General features: G+C 48.1%; 1 protein-coding gene across 1 annotated transcript; it reads right to left on the reverse strand.

Annotated features, from left to right (window-relative positions):
- Nucleotides 1-2,570: 2,570 nt before the first annotated feature.
- Nucleotides 2,571-26,363, reverse strand: agps (alkylglycerone phosphate synthase). Its single transcript, XM_076169881.1, has 20 exons — nucleotides 26,145-26,363; nucleotides 22,838-22,927; nucleotides 21,533-21,623; nucleotides 21,316-21,436; nucleotides 21,106-21,180; nucleotides 20,050-20,121; nucleotides 19,173-19,252; nucleotides 18,207-18,287; nucleotides 16,907-17,032; nucleotides 16,522-16,630; nucleotides 13,915-14,042; nucleotides 13,608-13,659; nucleotides 11,828-11,904; nucleotides 11,624-11,736; nucleotides 10,242-10,311; nucleotides 9,875-9,936; nucleotides 9,040-9,129; nucleotides 8,132-8,231; nucleotides 7,933-7,990; nucleotides 2,571-4,321 (listed from the first exon to the last, which is right to left on the reverse strand). The coding sequence occupies exons 1-20, from the start codon at nucleotides 26,315-26,317 to the stop codon at nucleotides 4,200-4,202; spliced, it is 1,890 nt and encodes a 629-aa protein (XP_076025996.1). The 5' UTR covers nucleotides 26,318-26,363; the 3' UTR covers nucleotides 2,571-4,199.
- Between the last annotated feature and the right edge of the window lie 370 nt (nucleotides 26,364-26,733).

Genomic DNA, 26,733 nt, shown 5'->3' on the forward strand with positions numbered 1-26,733 from the left:
CTCTGATTGTGAAGGCCTCCCCGAGCTGCTTACAGTCAGGCTGGTTTCCTCTTCAGTGCGGCCCTGCAGTTGAGGTGCATGCAGAGGTTGTTGGGCTCTCTGCTCCTTCGCTTTTTTGCTACAAGAAATGAGCTTCAGACTCCAGTGCGGCGACGCCATCACAGAGGGTTTTATCTGGTCGGTTTTTGCGTGGCAGTGGCGTGTTTGCAGCCACGCGTCAGCCGACGACATCACAGGCCGACAGAGAACTCAAACCGCTGTGACCTGTGAGCACAAACACTCAACTATTCTGGGCATTGCACAGTTTTTGCTACAAGGAATCCGGCAAGTCTCACAACAACAAGGCAGGGAGCATATCGGAGAGGAATGTTTGTCTCTGATGTGATTCTTTTGCTCTGGGTTTCTCCTTGTTGCTGGTAACTTCTGGGTCATGGGGTTATTTTTGTAAATGTGTACATATAGGCTCTTGGGTTTGACAACTATGTTATATGCAAGTGCTGTTTAAAAAAAATAAAAGAAGAAGAAAATAAAAAGTAAGCTCTGAAATGGCGGCTGTGGAGCGCGCAAACCTGCAGGACCTGTGACAATGCTTGCAATGCAAATTCAGCGCTCCACCTCCTCCCTTCCTGTGCCTTGTTTTAAGCTCCTAATGAAAAATGCATGGCTTCATTACAAAGATTCTTAGATCATACGGAAATCCACCTTGAAACCACGTTATGTTCCGCCTAGATTAGTACCACAAACTATCGCAGTATGTGTTTAACTTTGATCTCCACACACACACGCATGCACACACACAAACACACACACACACACACAACGTGCCTTGATCAAGTTGTTTGTTAGACATAACTGTCCACATCTCTGCAGAAATCTCCCTTCCATCAACTGATTTGAACCAAAACAGCAACAACAACACAAACAACCTAATTGAAACGAAACCTAAACATTTCCTCCCTCCAAAAGCTCACACAAACGTCTTACATCACCTTTTCTAACACACACACACAAAGAGACTGCGATACTGATTTCTGTAGATCTGTGGTACTAAAGTGCCCGTGTAGTCACATGCTTTTACTTTGATCGTTCTCTTATTCTTATTATTACTGTTATTATTATTTATGCCTTATGAATTGTGTTGTAGTTTTGTGAATTGGAGTTCTAAAACGTGACTGTGCACATTGTGTGGCATGGGTCTTTGTGTGCTGCTGTGTTTTGGTTGAAGAGCTCATTTAAGTCAGCCAGAGGATTCATAATGCATGTTTATTTTCCTGCAGTGTTAAATTCAACCAATTGCTATGGATGTAGCAAAACATGTGAGCCAAGAAATACCTCGTATTTTGAATTCCATTTGTAAACGCATTACATCATGGAAATGCATGGTTTAAATTCTATTGCATCATGTCATGTGAATTATGAATATTACTGTTATATTTTTCTATTTGGTCTCAGACGTGGCCAACTTCTTGGTACTGTCCTTTTTGCAATGTAACGTGCTTCTTGTGTTTCTTCTTTCTCCTCCCCGTTTGGACTCGGGCCTCAACTGAAAGAAACCTAAAGGCATGTACTGGAAAATGTGCAATGTTTCTGTTCAGATTTAAATAAAAAAAAAAATATGCTGCTATACGTCTTCTCCTGGTCTCTGCTCTCTGTTCTTACATAAAAACACCGCAGTGGCGAGTGAGCCCATTTCTTTACGTTCCCCCGGTGCAGTGCTGCCCCCATGTGGACACTTACATACCTGCACACAGCCGCACTCTCAGCCCTCTCGCGCTGCAAACATGCACACTGCACTTCAGGACGGTTAAAGCCTAGAAAATGAAATTAAATGGAAGCTTTGATTAAATAAAGAAATATTTCAACATTTTAACAGGAAAGCAAACAATCGTCTTGTCAGTATATGAATCAACATTACGTCATTGTGAGAGCTCGAATAAAGAAAGAGCTCGTTTTCGCGCCGACATACACGGCCGCGCGCTCTCTTAAAGCTCTAATAGCGCTGCTGAATTTTCATATTGCAAAAAGCTGAGAGCTCGACTGATGCTGCTGATGGTGATGGGTGGTGGCGGTGACGTCAGCAAGCGGCGCGTGGGCGGCTCGGCTGCGTGGGTGAAGATGACTCCCAAATGAGTCCTCTGTGTGTGTGTGTGTGTGTGTGTGTATAAACGCCTAACAAGAAGCGCTGTGTGACACCTTGAATCTCAGTTTGGAGCCCAGGTTGAGGAAGAGGAGCAGGCGAGCCAAACTAAAGACCTGAACGAAGAAGAGAACTGAACTAAATCTGCCTCCGTGAATAAGAGAGGTGAAGCCAACCACCAAGTGTGTGTGTGTGTGTGTGTGTGTGTGCGACGACAGAACGAGCTGGAGGGATGAATGAGAATCAAACTGGTCTGTGTGTAAACCAGTGAAGGCCAAAGCATCAAAACCACGTGATTTGCTTTATATACACTTATACATTACGTCATCCCTGGAGAGACCACGCCCACCAGGCAGCAGACACACAGGAATACACTCCACTCTAATGAGCTAAGATGTCGTCCATGTGACCTAAAGTACGAACGAGAACCAACAACAGTATTTTATTTGAATTTATTGCACAAACAGCATTGACAAAATGTATTTGGATGTTACAACATTAACAAGAAGAAGTGGACGATAACAAAAACAAAAAGGTCCATCCAGAGCGCTGAGGGAGCTCTGGAGGTGTTTGACACGAGGAGACCGATGTATGAGAGACGTTTGGAGAGAGAGAGAGATAATGTTGACAATATGCCAGAACAGATGGCGGGCTCCTTCACCGAGGCTCGAGCTCTAAGGAAGTATGAAATCACACCAGAGACGCTTGGGACTGAGCGGAGGACACGGAGGGGACGAAGACACGGAGGGAGGGGACAAAGACAGGGAGGAGTGGTAGCTCGGGGTCTGGACGGGGGTCTGGTGGATCTCACTGAAGGTCAGCGTTGGTACAGATACCTCCACTGGACCTCGCTTCTAAATCAGCACAGCGGTGACGGTTGACAGTGTGTGTATGAAATATTACAGGACGCATCCTCACACACTGTAGGGGGGCGATGGCGGGCGGTGGGGGTTAAACTCCCTGTGCTGCCGAGGGACCTCTGGGCAACACCGAACCTGTTTTAAACTGTGGTTTAACTGTGGAATAGAAACTTTTGGTACATGTAATCATTACAGTAAGAGTCACAAATATCTACATTATACAGATTGAATGGGGGGGGGGGGCGGCTTTGCATGTGGCCGGTTTTAAAAATATAATTTAGCTGTGTGTGTGTGTGTGTAAGAGTGGGATCTGTGTGTCGAGTCTTTGGTACAGACGCACCGGGATCCAGAGGCCTTTGCAAACATGATCGCGCTCAGGTAGGCGTCAACTTAAAGCGATGGCTCCTCCTCCCCCCCTCTCTCACACACACACTCCCACACACACACACACACACGACTCCTCGGTAACAAACCGTGCATGGTAAACGCTTTGTATACAAAAACTATATACATGGAACTCATCTCTTTGTAACCGTAGCACATCTACACGGGTGTTAGTCCAAAGGTTTGGGGGCGTGGCTTTAGTAGAACCACAGAGCTTATACATCAGGAGAGGCACATACACACAAGTAGAGAAAATACATCTCTTATGGCAACAGGTTAGTAACAAAAGGCATGAAGGAGGAGGAGGGGAACGTTAGACTGAATCTATACGTGAATATTCTGTTAACAGTATAGATCAGGAGGAGAGAGAGAGAGAGAGAGAGAGGGAGGGAGGGAATGGCAGACAAGGCTGTAGAAAGGCACCGAGCTTTAGGAAGCGCATTCATCTAGAAGTCACCGCTAAAGACAAGGCGAGAAAGGAACACACCAAACATCACTGTGGGGGGTTAGAAAGGCCGGAAGCGGAGAATATCAAGGTAGGTGTTGCGTCGCATTGACCTATACGAAGGCCAATCACGTGACGCAACGCCCGACGTAAGGAGGATGATTGTTACAGCGTAGTGAGTGCGATAAAATATATCAAAGAAACGCGGTGAGATCGGGTGAATCAAGAGGATAATAATGGCACCGAATGAGGCTTTGACAAGAAGGACAAGATGGCCGTCCCGTTTGAAGTTCACATTTAGTATCTATTAGTCCAAATGCACGTGACGCTTCTAGAAAAAAGGTAAGGATAAAGACGGAGGAGGCCCGGCACATTAGAGGAGGTTCCTGTTGCCGAAGATGTTGCTGGGATCTACGTAGTCCTTCACCGACTTCAGCATCCCCAGGCCCACGCCGGAGACGGCCTCTTTCATCCACGCCTTCCGAAGTTTCCCCACTGAATGGCAGAGGGAAGGAAAAATAAATAAATAAGGCGGGAGGAGGAAGAAGAGCGAGGGGGGAAAATGGAGGAATCGGCACGGCTGATTGCTCAGCAGGCTGCTGGGAGCCAATCAATCTTGTGAGAGTGAGTGAATAAACAGAGGGTGATAAATGCTTTTATTCGGAGAGGAGAAATGTTTTGCATGGCATGATTTATGGAGCTCAGCAGACTATCAAACTCATTAGGCTCTGTGTGTTCCCAGAGGAGGGGCCGGCTGGCGGCTGTAGTGGGCCGTCCCCGGCTCCCTCGCTCTCCTCTCTCACCGAGCAAGACACCACTCCCCTCTCATTCCCTCCCTCCCAAGTCACACGGCTGTTTGTGTGTTTCTACGTGTTCCTCTTGCTTGTGTGTGCGTGTCACAGCATGTGAGACAGCGCTCCTGGGGCTGACCTGCAGGGTTGTTGCCTGCGTGTCTTGAGCGCTCCTCTGTGCCCTCTGACGCCGGCCTGATCAACAACACGGTGCCACAGCCAAGCGGCGGCGTGCGGACACAATGGTTCTCAGTCACCGAGACTTTGGCTTCTGGCCACCCTTCACCCCCCCTTCACACACACACACACACACACACACACACACACAACACAACCACCCCCCCAACCTGAGGAGCGAGTGCGGCGGTGGCACGAGGCCTAGTGAGGGTGCCCGGCGCTTTACCAGCTGTCCGGTCAGACATACTCCACAGCGTCTGTGGCTGACAGGCTCTTAGCAGCCGGTCTGGAGCCAGGAAGAGGTCTGGTGACTAAAGAGGCTGCACAGAGGACTGGGAGACTCAAACCGGAGCCAAACTCAGCCTCACAACTCCAACAAACACAGAAACTTTCATATCCTCGCAAGCTACACACTCGGTCACAGCCAACAACCCAGAGGATCGATGCTTTAAAAGCTTTGCATCGCAGGAAATTCACCTTTGATAAAGACAACGGCAGAGATCTGGACCTGAAGACTGAGCTCAAACACAAGATTTCTTCAAAAACTATATCGACAAGTGCACACAACCTGGTAAAGCTGAGGCTCCTTCTGAATCAAAGGTTGAAGGTAGAAACACATCTACAGAGCAGCAGAAGTTAACTGAGTAAACTCCATTTCGACACTGTTGGAGGTCATTTGACCGACACGTTGTTCCATGTCTCCACCCTGGGACTGAGACAGACACATTTGAGAAGAGTTCTGTGTAGCCCAGGTGCTGCTCAGGAGGGGGGGGCCGCCAGAAAACCAACAGTGTAATCACCTGAGATAAGACACAGACGCAGGAAGGTGGAAGGTGGGAGGGTTCACACGCCGCCCCTTCCCCTTTTTTCACACGCTTTCCCCTCAGATACTGTACGCTCGGAGCGGGGCGAAGGCCAGCGAGCCCCCGGGTCGACACGGGCGGCCCTCCAGCATTAGGGGGCCGTCTTATCAGTGACAGGAAGCCCAGCCAGGGAGCCCAGATGGAGATCAGCCATGGGGCTTGTGAGGCCTCGTCTCCTGACAAAACAGGGCAGACGCCGGGGTCACCGAGGACCGCAGACACCCAGATGGAGACGGGCAGGGGGGGGGGGGTCTCCAGTCGTTCACCCAATCAGCAGCTACCCAATAACTAAGAGAAGTCTCCTGCTCTCTACCTCCCCTCTCCTCCCCCCTGTCCCACCTCCATCCCTGCCTCCCTCCCTCCTCTCAGGGAAGAAGAGGGGAAACAGAAGGTGCTGGGACTGCATCATTGCCTCCATCACAGTGATAATTTACACATCTATCTTGTCATATTTTCTCTTTTTTGCCCGCTATTGCAATCAATCTCAGCAGGCTTGGTCTGTGCAGCTGAGACATGCAAAGGAGAGCAGGTAGTTATTTCAGAAATGACAGTTACAAAGAAAAAAGAAAAAGTGTCAGATTTCTCTGGAGTGCGACGGCGGGGAAGTGCAGCTCGGAGGGAAGTGGGGCTCAGGCTCAGGGCTCAGGGCTCGGGGAGAAAAACATCACTAAATCAAGTCACTTTCCTGTCTCCCAGGTGCGGTGACCCGTGCGGAGGTGCGGGTGACAGAGTTTGCTACATCTGCGCTCTGTGGAGCCACAAGGTCAGCTGAAGATGCCGTGCGCCCCGGGGCAGCCCTGATACAGACTGGGCCCCGGTCCCAACCCCTACACACACACACTGCTCCTGCTTTCCCCTCTCTCTCTCACTCTCCCTCCGCGGGCTTCTTTGATAAATGGGGGTCAGGACATGAAAGACGGGCTAAGGTAGCGGCCCTGCTTCCCCGTGATATGGCAGAGCCGGAGTATTGGCTGAGAAGCTGCGGTGCGGAGCTGACGGATGGATGACTCTCCCCGGTGATGGATGTGCAACAACTCGCCACTGCTGCAACACTAGTGACCTAGTTAAAGAGGACACCTCTGCCAGTGTGCTGAACATTGGAGCCAGTGATTAACCAAAGACTAAGAGTGTTGTCTTTAACTATGTGTGACAAATCTGGCTGCTCTCAAAAGTTTAAAAAACCCTGCCACCATTTTGTCAGCGCGGCGTGGCGGCGGCGGCGGCTGAGGATCCCGTAGAGCAGGCAAGGTGAGCCTAGAGTCTCTTACCTCCGCCCACGCAGCAACACGGCTGACCTGCTGTAAACACGGGGCCAGAAAAATGTATATTTCCTCCGCTGCCCTCCCACCTCACCATCCTTGACTACATCTGTTTTCTTTGATACACAAAACCCAGTGAAACTAGCTCCATTTGTCAAGCGCTGATTGTGGGCAGACAAACCAGCCTGTCTGCGCCCAGATAGCGAGCCCCACTGTTATTAATCACAATTACAGAGTGGGCCTCGCACACAGGAGCTGCATCAATATCCCCTCCTCTCTCCCCCCCCGCCCCCCTCCCGTCACCTCCCCGTGCAGCTCGGGGTGGCCGGGCCACCGTTTGGAGGTCAGCGTACAGCCGGCGATAACGGCAGCATCATTTACCCCGGGCCCCGCCGCCTCCTTTTTATTAGCAATCTTTTAATTTTGAACCCTTCCCCGCCTTCAGGGGGGAAAAAAAAATTGTGATTTAATATCGCAGCTGATTCACTGCATACTGTTTTTGACAGCTGTGATGAATAGCCTGAAGTGATGTATGAAAACAGCCAGGCGGATGGCAATATAGATAAGGCAGCTATTTCGGTTAGCCCTGATGGGGCCCGCAGAGTTGTTTTGCCTTCCCCCCCCCCCCCTCCCCTGCTCACGTTTCATTTGGTCACTGCTGAAATGAACAAATAGCCAAGTCAGAGCCATTCATCTGTGTGGCAGGAACATATTCCCGACGTGTGAAGGAAGCGATGAAAGATCTCCTACCAAACACGCGTTTACAGGATGACTGGGCAGCTGCTCGCCAACATGGAACAGCATACTGAGCGCTCGCCATGCTGCCTTGCCCATTGTGATCGATCTCTTTTTATAAACCGGAATGAAGGGGAAGGGAGGGGAAGAACAGGCAAATAGAAATGTTCATCTTATAACCAATCCTGAACTGTGTACACCTGGTTTACACAGGAGGAATTGGGTTAATCAGATGGCAACACTGTGTGTGTGAGGATGGATTTCTGGGGTTGTAACCGTACCTCCGTGGTGATGTGACAAGCTCCCTCCGTTGGCCAGGATCTCCTCTCTAGCCGCATGCTGAGAAAGAGGAGAGCACTCGGGTCATTATCTTGAAAACTATCTTTTAAAAAACCTGTTTCATTGTCTTCTCTTGTTCACTCAGATGTAATCAGAACGTGTGCAATGTTGAAATGTGTCAGAAACTAAAAGTGAAAGTACCTCCACTTGATCAAATACATGCACGGGATCGCTGAGTCCTCTGTAGTTGAAGGCAAAGTAAAAGTAGACGCAGGCGCCGGCGTCGTATGTCTGAGTCACCCTGAGAGACAGAAAACCATACGCAGACAATCAAATGTCTATGAATGTGAACGCTTCATCCATTTTCAAACATTGAACGCTTTTCCCTCTTTTGTAATAGGGAGGAGGAGGAGTGAAGTGGGAGGTCGGGGCTTCCCCTCCCCTGTCGACCCCCGACCCCAATTCCATTCATGTCTTTCAGAGGAGGCAGAGGCGGCGCAGCAGCAGCAACGTTTAATAACATCACATTATCAGACATTAAACGGACATTAAACAGCGCCCCTGCGTCTCATCGGAGCCACGCGACTCAGAGACGACAAACCGGAGATTGAATTCGCCGCTTTGTTACTGCACACGGGCCAAACGTGTGCGTGTGGATCGCGTGGCTGCGGCGGTTGAATTTCAAGCATACCGGGGTGTAAAATCAAATGAAATAAACATGTGAAAGCCTCTCCGGTCGGCGTTTCCTCCCTCCCCGGCCTCGCTGTCGCTGTGGAGCCCTTGTTGGTCTGACATGGCCCATCACCTGGCAGCCTGACTGTTCTAGAGGTTAAATGGACAAATCAATCATGTGACAGACTGCAGGCGGGGAAATGAATGGCTGTGGCATAATCAGGGCGGAGGCTTAATCTGTCCACAATCGGCACGCAGCAGCCCGGTGCTCTTCACTGGCTCGCCGTCTGTCCAGTCGGGCCGTCCGTCTGTCTGCCGCCGCTCCTCCTCGTCTCTCATGGAGGAGCGGGGCTTTGTGCGAGGAAGAGGGGCTCGGTTGCACAGAGAAATTAGGGGGAAATCGCCAAAAACATGCTGGAAGAACCGCAAAAGCGTACCTGCAGGAGGATAGCGGTTGAAACTGCACTCCTTTGTCTTTACACTCTCGAACGATGCGCTCCTTAACGTTTCGGCAAATGTCCAACACCCTGGTGACAAACAACAGGGACGACACAAATCAGTCAGTCGCTCATATGAATAAGGAAGCTGCTTTTAAAGTGCATTAATAAATTATAGCCGTGCAGAAAAACAACACAAGGGGCCAAGAAGAAAGGGGGGAGGACAGACTGAATGACATGAAGACCACGGCGGTCCCCACTGGTGTGGAAATGGCCGCCAGTCCTAGGCATGTGCAGCAGAGTGAAGAGGATGGGGAGGAGGGTGGGTAATGAGCCAGGCACATATGCTCGCCTCAGTGCCTGATCTCTTGGTCTCCCCCGTCAGGCATTTTTACACAACAAGGGGCTGCGTGTGTGTGCGTGTGTGCGTGCCTGTGGTTCGAGTGTGTTTGCATGTGAAAAGAATATTTGGTGGTGATGATGACAACATGCATGAATTTATCCAACACGCCACAAAAAAGGAGGAGAGATGAATTTCTACTTCACACACACACACACACGGGCCTTTCCTAGTGGCTCTCCGTATTTGTGTGTGTGTGTTGTAGGCTGAGGAGGCAAACATTTACCCGTGCCAGGTAACCGGGGGGTGGGGGTGGGGGGGTTTGAAGGAAGGCTTGAAGGTGAATGTCAAAGACAGAATAAAAAGGAGAGAAAGAGAGAGAGGGGACTGAAGAGGCAGGGGAGGGAAGTGTGTGTTGGTGCCTCTGAGGAGCGACTGTGTGGGACGAGAGAGAGGGAGAATGCTTACAAATGTAGCTATTAGAGGTGTGTTTACCTGTCCCAAGGCACGGAGGTTTCAAAGGACTCCCCGATCACAAAGTACTCCATCCCCAGGTCCTGTTCAGAGCACAGTATTAGCATCACTATGGCTGCTAATCACATGACCACATTGTGTTTCTACGACAAAGCCACACACACTCCATTGTCATCCTGACTGCATCCACTGTGCACCTTTCAGGATCATTCTTAAGACACCCTGACAACATCTGTGACCGGCTCAAACCCCTAAGACGTCCCGAGGTCACATTCTACAGCCCTTTCTGGATTTCTACTCGACCCTCTGAGCTGTCAAGAGTGCGTCTTCCCCGTTCGTCCCGCCTGCCCATCAGCCCAACGGGTAACAAGGCGGAGGAGTGACCCACCCGGAGGTACGCGATGACGAAGGTCAGCATGTAGCCCCTCTGCCCATTGTCCTCTCCAGCTGCCAGGCCCCTGGAAGCAGATAAGAGGGTTAATATTTAACAGCTTTCTTTTGACTCGGGCGGCCGAGACGCTCCGCCTCACAGCCGCCGCCCGAGAGCTGCGGTGCACCTGTCAATCCAACAATGTACAGATCAATGCAGCTATGCTTCATTGTAACGCAGGTCAGCCACACATCCATCACTCGCAGTGGGTAATCAAATTTTCATCTACCTTCCAAACTAATCAGGGGAAGCTCATTAGGAAATCACTATATTGATTTACTTTTCCCTTTGTTCTCCTTTCCCAACAGCGAAAGCAAGTACACCTTGCAGTAATCCATCACCGGCGTTTCATTTGATGCCTGATCACCATTTATTTGAAATAATGCAATTAAACATATGATTCTGTGTGTAAATGACAAGTTTGTTTTGATTTAATTGCTGGCTATTAGCAGAGCAGCACTCCATCCTTCCTGCAGACCCGGGCCCTGAGCCAAGCCGTTACACTAACATAAGGAAGGAAGAAATCACTGAGATTGCCTGAGAGCACTGAAGCACATCGCCTTGACGGTAAGCAGGTGACTGAAGTATGCACTGAATGGGATGAATGGGCACACAGTTTCTTAAAACATTTATTTAGAAAGCCGTTTTGTTTAAAGTTCCCCCCTCCACACAAGAACAAAACCGTGGGTTCCATCGGCGCACAACAGGTCTCCAGATCCCTGACAGCACTTGAATCCACCACTGGAGCAACGTGCTCAATCATCTGACTTCAGGGCCGTTGAATAATAACCTCTGATCATGTTAAGTAGGTGGACTGGATGTAAAGAAGCCTTTATTTTGGTACAAGCCTGTGTAGGAGGCCTGTGTAGGAGGCCTATTGTTAGAGGGGAGGGGGGTTAACAACCAGCCCAGGATAGAGACGGCGTCCATCTCAAGCTAATAGTTAACCTATTTCCACCAAAGTCTTCATTGATCTGTTTCATGATCAATCACAACGGCGAAGCACACCCGGGCTGTGTCCTATCGCTCCGTTCCTGAGGGAAGCTGTGCTCTGCTATCAAGCGCCCACATTCCTCCCACTTTAACATAAAAGCCCGTCTGGCAGGAGGACAGCCACAGGTGATCAATCAATCCACACCGCCGCAGATTACAGAGTGGAAGAGCGAGCCCGGAGTGTGTAACACTGGCAGGCTTGGCTGGTCGCACCGAGTGACATCGACACTATAGGACAGCGTTTACATGTGTGGGGAATCTCTGTGGCGGTGAGGTCATCGTTCTACCAAAGACACGCAAACAGTAGAAGCCTGCAGAGATGAAACGGGGAGTGAATGGCTTCTTACCCGAATTTTGCTGCAATGTCATAAACTTGTTTCTCATGCTGCAAAACTCTCTCCCGGTCGCCCTCAAACAGCAGCGTGGCCACACACAGGCGGTTGTGGTCGAATCCTTTAAACTGGATTTAAACAAAACAAAAGACAGATTCATTATGCATGAGAAACACTGGTGCAGGGCGGCCGGTGACTTTCGCTTCCCATCATCTCTACCTTGGTGACGTAAAATGTCTTCAGCCCCTCCAAAAAGGATGTGAAGATTGAAGACACTTGAGGCTTCAGGGCGTGACCTGTGAAAACATCAGGACGCATGAAGACGTGAGCGCTGACACTTTGGAGTAAAGAGTGAAGCAGTTGAGATGATTATTTTTTTCTTCCACACTCTGCTTATGCTTGCATCCCAAGGCGTTCTGAGAGGGCGAGCGAGTCAGATTTATTTAGGGTTACAAACAAAGAGGAGAAAAATAAATGGTAACATTTGAATAACTTTACAAGCGACCAGTAGCTGCCGGCGACAGCGGCTATAAATCAGGGAGTTTCCGAAGGGAAGTGCGGTTGACACAGCGATATCCGTCTTCCTCACCCACACTTTTTGATTTATTCCTGATCGGACGCACAAAAGCGCCTGTGGACACGCGAAAATGAGGGGCTGGGGCCAACGGGATGGTTATCAATCACAGCGGGGAAGTCACGGGTGATGTCGCCGAGACTTAACAGTTCATTTATTTCCCCCCATGCTCAAGTCTCTTCATCACTTAGTGTCCTAATTGTTTCCATTCCAAAATTTGATTGCGGGTCTTTGGGTCTCGTGCAGCCATCATACTCGTTAATTAGATACTCAACGTCTAGAGAAATTACACCTACACTGTAAATAATTCCAATTTAACTCTTTCCTGCCCACTCAGTTTGCTCATATTAATGCAACGTTCTCATTTTTCACAAGTGCTACACTCTGTGCTCGTCCCAGTCTGAGGGGGGAGCTGTGAATACATCAACTCTCCTTACTCAACCGCCAACATGATTAAAAGTGAAGACAAGCCACTAATAAGCCCAAGAAGGTATCATGGAGCCCTGAGTTTTAGTTATTAGTGGAAAAACCTGCTCGCTTCATCTTCCCTACTTAATGCTAAGAAGTGCCTACTCTGTGAAAAGTGGAGATATAGGGGAGATAATGAGATCCCTGGAGACTGGAGAACTTTACACACATCCCTGGCATTGCCTGATGCATTCCACTAGACCTTAAGAAACAATATCATAAAACTTCAATGTAACCACTACTTCATTTTTGCAAAGGTCATTTTTCATCTCGCTTCAATTGCTCCAATCTCTATGTGTGTGTGTGTGTGTGTGTGTGTGTGTGTGTGTGTGTGTGTGTGTGTGTGTGTGTGTGTGTGTGTGTGTGTGTGTGTGCAGCTACTGGCGAAATAATGATCAATTTAACAATTGGATACGGTGGAAGGTGAACTGACTCCATGCTGCACATTACAATTCATTGTTTTCTCACCTGGGGGGGAGGAAGCAGAGATAAAGAGAGGATATAAAGAGGATAATGTAGACCACAGCAAAGATTTCCAGAAAAGAAATTGCAAGTCACTTATTCAAAGCTCAATATTCTTCTGCTGTTTGGTAGAAAACAAGCTCCATGTTACAAAGCTCTCTGTTCAGAGCCAAAGGTTAGAAAAAGGGGCCTACAGGGAATTACCACTTACTGAGAATGGAAACCAGGTCACTTTAAAGGCCTGCGTGTGCAACCAGCGGGGCCACAGAGCACTAAAGCTGCTCCGGCCACAATGCTGCTCATTAATAAACCAATCCATAATTTTTCTGAGACTTTAAGAGGCGTTTGTGTGTTTGGGTGTTTGTGTGTGTGTGTGTTTGTGTGTCACACTTGGATGTGAGGGACATAACTGGAACATAATAGCTTCAGACATTAAACATCCAGTTTTATAAATTCAAAAATAAATAAATATCAAATAATAAAAATAAAACTTACCAAACTTAAATTGTTCATTATCCATGAGCCGTATAGACGCTGGTGCACACCTCTGAAAAAAACAGTTGGAATCTTTTAGTATATTTGAATCATCGTTGCGTCTAACTTTTTATTTCTTTCATCTTTTTTTGCTTGAACACTTAGCAAACTAAAGCCATCAAATTAAATCAAAATGACCAGATTCAATCAATATCTTTTAATGTGAGAATTATTCATTGTTGTGGCTTCGGCTGGCCTTCTCTATATGTTCAACCAGGGGGAGAAAGCAGTGAGTGGAGTGTGTAGAGAGGACAGATGGACACGTTACCTGTCTGGCCACCTCTCGTAGGCAGGCCACTCCCTGCTCAAAGTCAGGGAACACCACTGAGCCGTACTTCCGATACTCTGGCATGGGACGAACCTTCATGGTTACCTCAGTAACCACACCCAGGGTTCCTGTGAAAAATCACAAAGGTGAGATTCAGAGGAGACAGGAAAAAAAAAAGTCCCCACAATCTATATGACCTTCCCCTCTCTTAGAATGGAACTTCAGACACTTAACAGGGCTGTGGTACCCTGGTGTCCCCAGGGTCATCTGAGTGACCTTTGTCTCACATTTCATCTCGGGGATCTGGTTTTCCACAACACGCTGGGGGGCAACCAAGATTTACCAGCTAAGAGCAGGAGGAGATAAAGCAGGGCTCTATCAAAAGACAGAGGCGAGACCGGTAGCAGCGGCGCCACACATGCTGCAACACCTCGCGCCCCAAACCTTTAGCTGACCTTAAGACACACACACACACAAACACACACACACACACACACTGTCCTCACCACTGCAGGAGGAGTCATGTTGCACACTTAAACACCAGCATGTGTCTATACTGCATTTATGCCTAAAACTAATGAGCTTTCAAAATAGCTTCACATGGAACTAGTTAAATATGCAGATTTATACATGGTATAGGTGTATGTTGAAGAACATGCCTGTGTGGTTTGGCCCATTGCGGCTCCTTCAGTGCAAACAGCTCGTTTGTGTTTAGAGACATAGTTAATCTATAGAGAACACGGCTGCATTACAGCGCCTTCAGCCTCACCGGGCTGTTAACAGGCCCTCTGATGTGACACTACATGCTGCTCCCTAGTGGACCAATGAGTGTGAACATGTGACTCCAGTCCCCCCCAGGCTCCCCCCACACAAGGGGGTGGTGCTGAGTGAGTGAGGAGGGAGGAGGGAGGAGAAGGAGGAGCCAGAGAGAGGGAGGAGGGAGAGAGAGATGGGGGAGGAGGAGAGAAAGAGAAAGAGAGAGAGACTTGGAGGTGGAGCTAGAGGAAAGTGAGTGAGGAATATGGCTCCAAGCAGAGTCGCCATGAGGCACAGTGAGTTTGGAAAGCAGAGGAATGAAACGATGGAGTGGAGAAGGTCGAGACAAAGACTCCTCACTAACAGCTCTGTGGACAGCCTCTTCCTTGCCTGGTGTGAGGCCTCCCTTCTGGAGTCAAAGCATTAACTTGGCACAGCGTTACATTAGCGCTGGTTGGCTTCACACACCTACATTACATTCTCCACGGCCCAGAGGCCTCTGAAGGGGAAAGGGATTACTATTGATTATTCCACTCGTCCTTCTTTACATTGGAGAAATCACTTTGCATTCCAGCTACTTCAAGGTTACACAGATAGGGAGATCTGGATGCTGTGCGGTGAATGAGAAGCTCGGGGGGCTTTGCGGTAATTTCTAATAGAATGGATGTGTTCCACTTAACATGCAGAGTATAGAGGAGGTTTAGGCGGCGCGGTGCTGTGTTGTGGCGTGGCTGTCGGGCTGCAGGGTGGAGCTGCTGGGTAGAGGACGTAGATAATTCTAATGAGACCGAGCAACCCGGTGACCTCTTAGTTCCCGCCTCCCAGATGCACAGGCACTGTGGTCCTGTCCCTCCTCTTCCTCCAAACTAAGCCACAGCAGCGAGCTTCCTCATGAGGCGTGATAACAGACCCAAGTACAATCTGAGACCCCATCAAATCTTGAACAAGAAGTGAAGTAGAGGGACGTATCTGATGCTAGTGGGCAAAGTTCTCCAGCTAAAGCCTCCTGCAAACTGTGCAATTAAAGCAATCTTCCATGTTCATTGCATGTCAAACTGTGCGAGGTGGGTGTGATAAATTCTCTGTCAGACTGTGTGACACCCAAGTTTGATGCATGTCAGATTGTGTGATGAATGCCAGGTGAATCATAGCGACGCAACAAGCAGGAGAAGAGAAACTACGCGGGCAGAATCGTGCCATCAACCTGTCATCCGTCTGCACTGCATCTACACCGACGTTCAAACTGCCAAGTGTCTGAAACCATTTCAGACCCTGGCAGGCTGTCTCTGGTCACAGTAGCACTAGATTAGCCACGGTGGATCTGCCTCATGCTACGATCCAGGAACACCTACGACTTCATCACAATCCTCCTCACAATTAACCTTCATCTGGCGTGGCCCAAAATGGCCGTCTGCAGGAGCGTGCGGGGCAGATGTGCGTTCGGTTGCCACTGAAATCAGTTCTAATGAGTACAAATGGATGATTCTACCGCAAAAGCAGTACAGTCAGTGAGCAGATTGCTGAGTTTTGTAGGATGAATATAAAGTTTGTGTCCACAGCTGTGTAACACGGCAGTGCCAAGAGTCTGTGCACCTCCTCATTATGCTGGGTGTGTGTGTGTGTGTGTGTGTGTGGGGGGGGGGGGGGGGGGGGGGGGGGACCTGGCATATGGCAGCATTCTCTGTGGGCATTCACAAGGACAGGCCCTCACAGAGGGGTTGGGCTCTACGTTGGTTCCTAACTGGGTCCCCTCTAGATAACCTTTCTACCAGAGCTGGTTAATGTTTAAGAGTGTCGCAGCGTGAGAACTGCCCCGATGTGAAATGGAAATGTCATGGTCCGTGTGCGAACCTTCAGAGCCCATGATGAAGTGGTGAATGTCCGGTCCAGTGGAGGTGCGAGGGCCCTGACAGCTCTTCTCTATCACGCCTCGAGGGGTCACCATTCTGAGGTGGATGACCTAACCAGACACAAAACAACACTGAGTTTAGAAACAAACAGTCTGTGGTTATACACTGTCAAAGATTAACAACTGAGCAACTTAGTGTTAACTGCTTTTCAAAACATACATGTCAGATTCACCCATGCATGACCGTCATGAATGATTTCAGAGGTGAGAGTGAAGTGGATAAGCGTGTTGCTAATCATTCCTCTTCTGATGACAGTGAGTCTTCTTCTGTCCTGACCGATGCTCTTTGTTCAAACTAAACACGAGTGAGGAAGGGAGGCGACTCACCAGGTCCTCAATGTTCCCATAGATGTTCTTCTTCATGCCGGACGCTCTGGTTGCCACCCAGCCGCCCAGGGAGCTGAACTCCATGGAGTCGGGCTCGTGTCCCGTACAGTAGCCGCTCTCATTAAGCTGTGGAGGAAGAAAAAAAGACACACGCACGCATTTATGCAATTAAAAGCGAGGCAAAAATGATGCTGTAAACCCGCAAGAATGTTTTAATGACAGGCAAAAAAGAAGAGGGCAGCCCAATTTAACTGCTCTCGTTCTGCCATAATGCAAAAAAAACGCAGATTTTACGGCGTCATAGATTTTTTAAACAGACTAAAATAAACCGAGTGGAAAGAGCAAGAGTGGAATGAAAGGAGACAGAGGGAGCAGTACATGGAGCGGGCGCCACCAGATTCCACTGACTGGAGCACTTCTATCAGCTCTGGGCCGTTCCACATGACAGGCTCAGACCTTTTCTGCATAAAGAGTAGGAAAGTAAAAATCTCTACATGTTCATATTTATTGGAACCCATGCAGTATGTGGGGAGGGCAGTTGTCGAGCAGGATTGTGGCGAATTGAGCTTTTCATAAACCAAAACCATTCCGCAGACTCCATGAAACAAAGTCTGGAGTTTACAGCCACCTGGCAGGAACACTGAGTCAACGCTCTCAATGTAATGGAGCCCCAGAGCGACGCAGGAACACCCAGCAGATGTACCGACCCTCAGGGAGCGTCACACACACACCCACGCTCCTTCCAGGTGCCCTCACCCGTGAAAGACTACATCTCGAGGTGGAACATTTAAGAATAATTATAACGAAAATAAAAAGAAACACCCCCGACGTCCTGCAACTTCCCCATAAGAATCATTAGAAGATGGGGCTAAAGTTGGGTCTGGTTTCATGGCAGCTCTCCCCTGGAAGGCAGTTTATAATGCAGACCCATCTGCTCCATCAAAACGGCCCGGCCTTAATGGAGAGGTAGAGTCTGCTTTAGATGCAGCTCACGCATTCCTCTACATCAAACGCACGCTCTTTCTCCATTTTTCTGAATTAGCTTGATGGTGCCATCTGCTCCTGACCGGGGCCTCTCTCTCTCTCTCTCTCTCTCTCTAATCTCTACCCTTCAGCTCTTTGCTGGGCCGTGGAACTCCTCGCTAAACACCGTCAGGCCTACGGAGCAGAAGAGTAGCGAAGGTGGCAACCTGCGTGCAAACGGTTCAAAACACCATTGGCTCATTTCCGTGACATTACACGGCAAAGGAAAACAAACGAGGGGGATAGTTTTGGATGTGAATCTGTGAGAAATACTTACTAGTCTCTCCAAATCCTGACCGACGATGCCAGCTTCAATATGGGCGGTTAAATTCTTCTCATCAATCCACAGTATGCGGTTCTACGGACGAAAAGCAAAACAACAGAACGATTGTGAAGGCCGTAGAGCGTGACATGTAAATCTTAGACAGCGTAAAGCATGAACGACACTTTGTACCGCAGTTTGATTTCATTTCTAAGAATCTGCAAGCATCTGATGTCAATTACCAGATCATAATCAAAGTGCAGCTGTATTTGTGCGTTCTGTGCGTCTGTCGTCTGCCCCTCAAACGTGCCACCTATTACGCTCCGGGTGTAAACACTCCGACGCCGGCCACGGTGAAAGTCTCTTGTCACGTCCTTTCAACCGGGCCGTCACGTTTCAAAGGTAACTACGCGCCGAAGCACCCCAGGGACCGGGCTAACAGTTTGTTTCCTCAAGGTTACACTCGATTTAATGTTTAATCCCAAACACGTCCCTTATTTGAACTACTGGGCACACGGCCAACCCCTATTTGTTAAAGGTTGTGTTTCTACTGTAGTTTACCGGGACGATTCTCCTGATGAAGATTAAACCTGTTCCCATTTGCATTCTAACGACAATTGCGTTTTTGAGGGTCATGACTGTTCCACTTTGCAATGTGCGGAGAAAAGCAGAAGTAAAAGTAAAAATGCTGAAATTGAGTAAATAGTTGAAGAGAATTTGAATTGTAGTGCTTTGAACAAATAACAATTCTAACACATTAAAAGTAAATTGTTTGACTTCATCATCTGGAATTCTGTTTGGTATCATTCATTTCAAACATAGGAGTGTGTGTGTTGAGGTTAGTTACACACAGGAAGATTCATTGCGTTGATGTGTCACATGGCATTAGATGTTACAGGGGTTGCCATTTTGCCGGTCACAAAGCGAGGATCAACGCATCGCACGCGTACTTGGGGGGGACGTGTGCATTTTATTACATACCATCTGTGAGGTATCCAGGGAGACAATGGAGCGAGTTTCCTCCGGGGGGCACTCAAGGGCGCTGGAGACGCTGGTTCCTCCTGGGAGAAAAAGGGCAGAGAGTTACAGAAGGAAAATCCACAATCGGATCAGGAGAATATCATAAACAAACTTCTGTCTTCGCTCTCACTTTCCGATTTCATGTCATTACGCCCCCCCCCCCCCTCCCCCCCAGTCACACACACATACACTCACACAGTCATGCATGCTTAACTAGTTCTGCCTGCACCAGCATAAAAACTGGCAGCAGATTAAAAAGGCCATAAATCAGAATTTCTATGGTTTCAGAAACGCTCAGGCTGTCAAATGCTCCGATGTTTACACAGGTCGACATAAACAAATCAGATAATAGGCTAAGCTCGCACTGTAAACACGGCGTCTCCTCAAGAACCATGGCTGTAAATATCTAACCAAACTTCTGCAGCATTCTCTTCATCTCCAAATTATTCCAACATCAAAATATCCATGGACAGCGTGAAGGAGACGCCGTGCGATGGGATGTTAGGATTATAAAGCCGTGCGTGTTAGACCACCGGCTCACACACACGCAGGCACGCCAGCATCCTTTTCCAGTTGCTCCAGCAGAGAGCACACAACCAATGAGACGTGAAACTCTGCATGGTAAACTGCAGCGGCCACCGAACCATAATTAGTATCATCAGGGGATAAGCGATACGTGTTGGAAAGTAATATGAATCATTAACAATGTCATTTCATTCAATCAGGGAAAGAATTTGACTCGTATAATGTGTAAATAAGATACATTAGGTATAAATGCACATCTAGTAGCTTGTGTACATGTAACTAGTTGGTTAGAGTGTTTAACATGGTGACTTACCTCCATATGGTATCACACAAACATTGTGTTTGCAGGCCAGCTCCACAATTTTGACTACATCATTGTGGCAATCTGCAAAGACAGGGAATAGCATTTAAAAGATGAGATCACACAGAGCAAGTTTCTATTTACCATCCACTAATGCATTTATAAATGAAGTGATTGTGACATAAGAGGAGAGCACATAACACTGTGTGATTATAAGACAATAAACATATTTAATAGGGCTCCACCATTAGAGAGCAGGTAGACGGGCAGAGAGACAGGGGGGCTTTGATTTGGCCGCGGGGCTTCCCTCAGTCGGAGTCACAGAGCATGAAGCTGTGCTCTCAGGGGTGGGATGTGCTGGATCGATACCGGCGCGCTCCGGCCAATCATAAGGCCCACGTCCATTCACAGAGGAGTGGTGAGCGAGCGGCGGGCGGCGGCAATATCCACCTACATGGATGTGCCTGACTGGCCTCGAGTGCTTTAGGAGGCAGTGAGAAATGCCTGCATTCTAACGCGCGCTGACATCCAATTAAACACACAGCTTTAGTGTATGGTTTGCGGTTCAACACACTAACCCTCTACATAAAATACACAGCCCCACCAAAGCGGAATTCATATTAGAAGAAGAAGAAGGAGGGCTTTATTCATACGGAGCGTTTGCGGGGTTGGAAAAATAAAAATGTGAGCTCGCTGCAGATGGAAGCGATGGTTACAGTTGCTTAGTGATTTGCTGCCCATTTGGGATGCTGCTAATCAACTTTCAACCATCAGTCAACGCTCATTTGCATGATAAAATAGTGCCAGCCGTAACAACAGCAAACCAATCTCGGGCTCATAATTCATGGCTGCGCAGTGCGAGGCCAGAATGTGGAGTATTGGGTGTCAGCCGTCCTCCCCCTGACGCTTCTTATTAAGCCTCCACTCATACATATTAATAACCCTTTGCCTCTGCAGAGATTAACCCTTTAAATCACCTAGGCTTGAGGGGGGGGGGGATCAGCTACACTATGTGGGAGGAGAAAAACAAACCAATAAAAATAGAGATGACACAGCTTCTGAACTCACTTGGCCATACCACCAGATCTGGAACGCGACCAATTTTCCCTTCTCGCAGAGCAAAGATCTCATGTAAGCAATGGCCTGGGAGGAAATCAAGAGAAGAAGAAGAAGACTATGAACTCGTTTTGTTGTTTACAAACACAAAGGGACACACAGGAGAAGAGTTGGCTGAGCAGGTTTGAGCGGAGGCGAGGGTTCTTTCCCAGCATGCCTTACCGTGGGCACGAAACACTCTGTCCTCGGCGTCGTGAGAGAAGGAGATGCCCGTAGACTTCAGATCCTCCACGAAGGCCTCATTGAGAGTGGGAGGCTGCACAGCACCGCTATTCAGAATGGGCTGAAACAATACAAGTCACTGTGGTGTTGGTGGCTGTGATGAAGCATTGTGATTCGACCATTCACATAAGAGACAATGACCGACTGAGGCACTCACTGTGGCTGAACTTCTGTGCTGCAGACTGGTTCCAAATGTGCCTTCCATCCAATCCTTCAGACCGGGGATGACCAACCCACTTAGCCGATACCTGGAATAAGAAACATGTCAGCTTCGGTGTAAACAGTGGAGAGAAATCCAAACTAACTTTAACTGGGCCTTATACACACACACACACACACACTGGCCATTTCTGCTAATGGGTTCCAACCAAGTCAAGCTCATTACGTGAAAATATGTAATGCATGAGTGGGCTTCTTCATTTGGAAAGCAAGCCCAGTGTCTAATAAGATAAGAGTGCGGGGTTTGAATCCAGCGAGGTTATTAGGCGAGTAGTGCAGCAGTGACAGCACCGTCCATGCCATCTCCTGAGCCAAGCCTTGCATAATTGAGCTGCTGGCACGGCCCGGGCCGGCCCATGAGGGGACTGTGGTCCGCCTTTGTCCAAGAGACCATGAAACACACTCTATAATGAAAAAGCCTCTGTCACAGTGTGTGCAGAGGCAGCGGCAGGGGCAGGGAACCTTGTCTTTGACTTTCTAAAGGCCGAGCCTGGGTGACTGTACGCCTGCCGTGTAGCTTTGGAGTGGAGACGGCGTGGAGGAGGCAGCTCGCCATTTTAATGCAAATGCAAGTGAAGGAGAAACTCATTTAAGGGCCAAAGACACCCTGTTACGCTTAACTCATTATTCAAAATACAAAGTTTAAAGCCTCCTCAGACCCATTATGCCACTTCCTTAGGTTTACAATCTGACGGCTATGCTGGCAATACAAGGTCTGACTTTTTATGTGTTTATATTGAGGGAAACAGAAATGTAGGTGAGGCAAAGAGGGCACAGGGTTCATCTCTTGACACTGTCAGCTATTCTAAATGTATTTCCTTCTTCTTCTACCCACAAACCACAGAGCTAATCTAATAAGCACTTATTCATTATATAATGGGACATGGACAAAGTACTGGGCTAATGAGCAACAGCGTTTGAGAAAGCCGAAAATCACAACCGCTGACCTTCTCGGGTGACAATGAACAACAACTCAAATGCCGACCACTAGGTGGCAGTAGCACCACACTGTTGTGAGCGTGGACCCCAGCGAGTCATGAGGTGAAAAGATGGATTGGCAAGTGTGGCGCTGTGAGAATGATCAATGCATACTGTGGCCTCAAGTCAAACAGCGAGCGGCGTGCTGAGCTAAACACATCTGCTACACTCAAACAAATACTACATCTACAGAGGAGAGCTCGTATTGACTCGTCTCCGATCTTTCATCAATCAAATCAGCGGATGATGTAATACGATACGGTACCTTTTGCCAGTAAATTCTGCTTGACCCTTCTTGTTGAAAACGAATTTGGAGTCGCTGTATCCCCAGCCGTTCCATTTCATAATCTCGTGCCTGTGGAAAAACAAATATTGGCAGATGTGAAGCTCGTGACACATTCAGCTCACGGAGCAAGGCAGGAATTAAATAGCGACACAAGTCAGGGAGACACATGGGAGGGAGGAGGGAGGAAGAGGGGGGGGGAGACCTTGTGTATGGTGACTTTGAATTCCCAATTTCCTAAAGGGCCTGGTTTTGATTGCAAAATAGAGGGGAGGTGATCTCCGCAACAAGACAATGAGACCAAGCAGGGACTTATCTGATAATCTGATACATACTCTTGATATTTGAACACCCAGAAGGACAGCGTTTCACCCAGGGGACACTGACCCAGTTTCCTCATTTTCATTCATTTTACTCACTGCAGTCATTCCACAATATTTCCTGGATGGCTATCAGTTGACAAACAGGCAGTGTAGAAGGTTACAGACGGTCATGCCTGTTATAGTCCCCTTGGTAACCTCTGTAATGCTGTGCAACCAAGCTGGGAACCGCCGACGTGTAGCCACTGGAGCATTACAAACAAAAAGTGCACCGATCAACCAAGGGTGCAGTCTTGATCCGACCTGAGAGGACTCTCTAGTTATCAATTACATCTGGCAGCCATTACATCATCAGAGTGATTAGCTTATGACGACTGTGAGAGGTCTGACGCAAAACTATCTCCTGTGCTCAACTAAACAGGCGATACTAAGGAGCACACATTTGTATTCCAAAAGCGCACAAGCAAGTCAGAATTTCGTTGCATCGCTGGAAAAGACAAAGCGTGTTGGCGAGCAGCCACAGCTTTCAGGGCGTGCCTCCAAAATGGTGTTACTTTCTATCAGGGCTGACGGAAACACACCAATACAACCCAAATTATAACGGCAACAAATAAGAGCCACGTTGTTTAAGGGTATTCCAATATCATGAGTGTAATTATGACTGTTTCCGCATCCGCAGAAACCCCTAAATAGTGTCGCAGTACAGTAACTCAGGAGCCTGCGTGCTCTAGTTACACTCTGCAGAAACACTGAGGGAGCAACCATAAGTCATGGCTCACTTGGGATGGGATGCTAACACGGTGGAGTAAAAGCCATCATTTAGATTAATACGTGCCAAGCTGGAGTTTCCTATAAATTAAAGCGTAAGAGCAGAAATGGGACAGAGACACAATGAATCATCTTTTACACAAATCCTGGCCAACAGTGAGACTGTCATCGCCGGTGCACATAGGGAAAATTCATCATCCGAAAGGGCAACTGTGGTGGTGAGGTCAGTGAACGCAGCGCGCTCTTACTAATGGACAATTTAGAGATCTAGACCTAATTTAGATTAGTCCTGGGACAGGAGCTATAGTAGGGGCTGATGAAATCGATGAGCTCACCATTCATAGAGATCTGCAGTGGTTTAATGGTATACATGACAACGTTTCTTCCATATATCTGGCCAAGGACTGACCACAGTAATAAAACAGAATAAGAGCCTTTTAGGTTTGCTGAATCCACCTCTTTTGTGTGTGTGTGTGTGTGCGTGCGCATACAAACTGTCCTGATGGGTTTGTTAGCACCTGTTCCACCAGGGCAGGCCACATCTGTGTCATTCTTTCCAGTATGTGGAATCTAAGGACTTCACTGGATTCCCTACATTGCTCCACCCCAACTTCAATTTGAGCAGAGGTCAAAAGATAAAACCTTAACTGTATAGACCAAAGTATTCTCACAGGACCCCCCTGCCGCTTTGCCTCGAGATGGTTTGTGAAAGTTCTGCCCTGCTGTGAAGAAGCTGTCCCAAGCAAACTCATAGATATCTTGAGTATCCTGCAACACCAATAACCAGAACCACTTCTGTAGAAAGGTTGCACGTACACACACACACACATTTGTATGGAGACGCTTTTCACAGGTAGCAGCGGTTGAGCAATGCCTTCCCTGGAGTGCCCTTACAGACAGGAACTGGGACCCCACTCAACCAGCAGGACCAGGTTTTAACATGGATGACTTCACTGAGCACACAGGAGATGCCTGTAGGTGTGAGCAAAAATTCCTTCAACTGAGCTGCTACCCTTTTTACAAAACCAACAATGAGGGAATATGTTCGTACTATAGTTTCACATGAAGAAGGTGAATTGGGTGAGAGGTTACATTTGTGCACTAACTTCCTGTTGCCCCAAAGACCCAAACGTCTGTAAATGTGAAGAGCTCAGACACGATCTCATCTTAACCTTTAGTAGCACAGACTGTGGACTGGGAGACTAAATATTTCCCCGTATTATCTGAATGTCATACTGACCAGAACAGGACATGAGTATCACCAAGGCCAGGGCCACTAGTTACTGAGGCCGCTTCACGTTCTGCCACAGCTGTTATCTCAGACTAACACTAGATGTCAGCACGGGGTGTTTACTCAGAACAGAAGGCTGTGCTCATAGGTTGAAAGTCAGACCACCACTTTCCCCGACCAATCAGATCCACGGAGACAAGTTTCACTTTATCCGGTCTGTTGTCGCAACTCGGGTGGATTTGATGTAGCGTAATTAAACAAATGAGATTTTTTAACTTATCAGAGAGATGTTGACATAGTTTGCGTAGTAGAAAGGATAACTATAGAAAGTCCGATCAAAACACAGACTAAGATTATAGTAGTTAAAACAATCCGCTTCGTTCAGAGCAATTTAGTGGATGTTAAAACTAATTCAATCAGACGCCAAATGGGCGCCGAGCCGATCGGAGATTTCACACCAACACCCAACAATTTCAAAATCCGATCAGAGAGAATAAACGACATCGAGATAGCACACCTCCAGATTTAACCTGAGATAACCCGACAGCGTTTGCTTTGCGCGTGATAAACCAACGTCACTCACTCCCGCCTGCCAAACAAGACACATAGCATCACAATAACAAATACGGGCACATATCAGAAGACACGTCAGTACGGGTGTCGTAAATGAAGGAAAAGTGAAGCGGACAGGCTTCGGTTATAGTGTTGAAACACCCAGCCGCACCCACTCCATTGCAAAAAAAATGAATGGCTACATTGTAGCCTAGTAACGTTAGCTAGGGAGCTAACACCACCTCTGTCATGTCTCCCTGCGGTATTGCTGCTTGTTTCAAGGGACAACCGCCATTAATCGGTGGACTACACATCACAGACTCTAGTTTAGGAGCAAGTTTAGCTGGTGTCATCCGACTTTTTAGCTGGCTAACAGAAGGATGGAGCCCTCGCTTAGCGCTCCATCACAGCCTTGTACCTCTTCTTCGGCACCGTCTTCGTAGTGCTGGAGTCATGTAGCTCGTTCGCCTCAGCTTTGCACTCGGCGGCTCCAATGGCCGAATCTCCATCCTCTGGTCTCCGTAAATGCCCTGCAATTATCCTCAGTCTTTGCTGTGCAGTTCGTTGCCTGTCGGAACCGCCGGACGCCATGCTGCTTCCGTGTTTGTGAGGAGGAGAGGCGGTGGAGCAACTGTCACAGGTCAGCTCGGTGTGCCGCCTTCATGGGCTGTCGGAAATATCCGCGTCAACCCACACCAATGACACAAAAAGTGGTGAATGGCGATTAGGAAAACGAGCTCATTCTGCCGTCATACGTCAACAACGCAAATGTATAGAATAATAATACAAATGGTGATTATTTATTTTTTTTAAATAAAACAAAGCATTGGAATGTATATCTAATCAGAAATCCCAGTCTTTTCAGAGTAATGGTTCTTTCATATAAAAAATAGGTTTTGTAAATGACTACAGGCACAATCCGTTATTCAAATGTTGACTTAATCTAGCGCCGGAGGATAGCGCAAAACATGCAAAACACGAGGTGAAGTCTAAATTTGCACTCGCAC

The sequence above is a fragment of the Genypterus blacodes genome, unplaced genomic scaffold (assembly GCF_046128005.1).
Source record: "Genypterus blacodes isolate CSIRO-AG114 ecotype Tasmania unplaced genomic scaffold, CSIRO-AGI_Gbla_v1 ptg000214l_1, whole genome shotgun sequence".
NCBI lineage: Eukaryota > Metazoa > Chordata > Actinopteri > Ophidiiformes > Ophidiidae > Genypterus > Genypterus blacodes.

Coding starts and splice junctions, on each gene's coding strand:
- agps (XM_076169881.1), bottom strand. CDS start 26,317: ATGGCGTCCGGCGGTTCCGACAGGCAACGAACTGCACAGCAAAGACTG. Junction 22,928..26,144: donor AAGACGGTGCCGAAGAAGAG/GTACAAGGCTGT, acceptor GTTTTTCCACAG/GCACGAGATTATGAAATGGA. Junction 10,312..11,623: donor GACATTGCAGCAAAATTCGG/GTAAGAAGCCAT, acceptor ATCTGCTTCCAG/GGGCCTGGCAGCTGGAGAGG.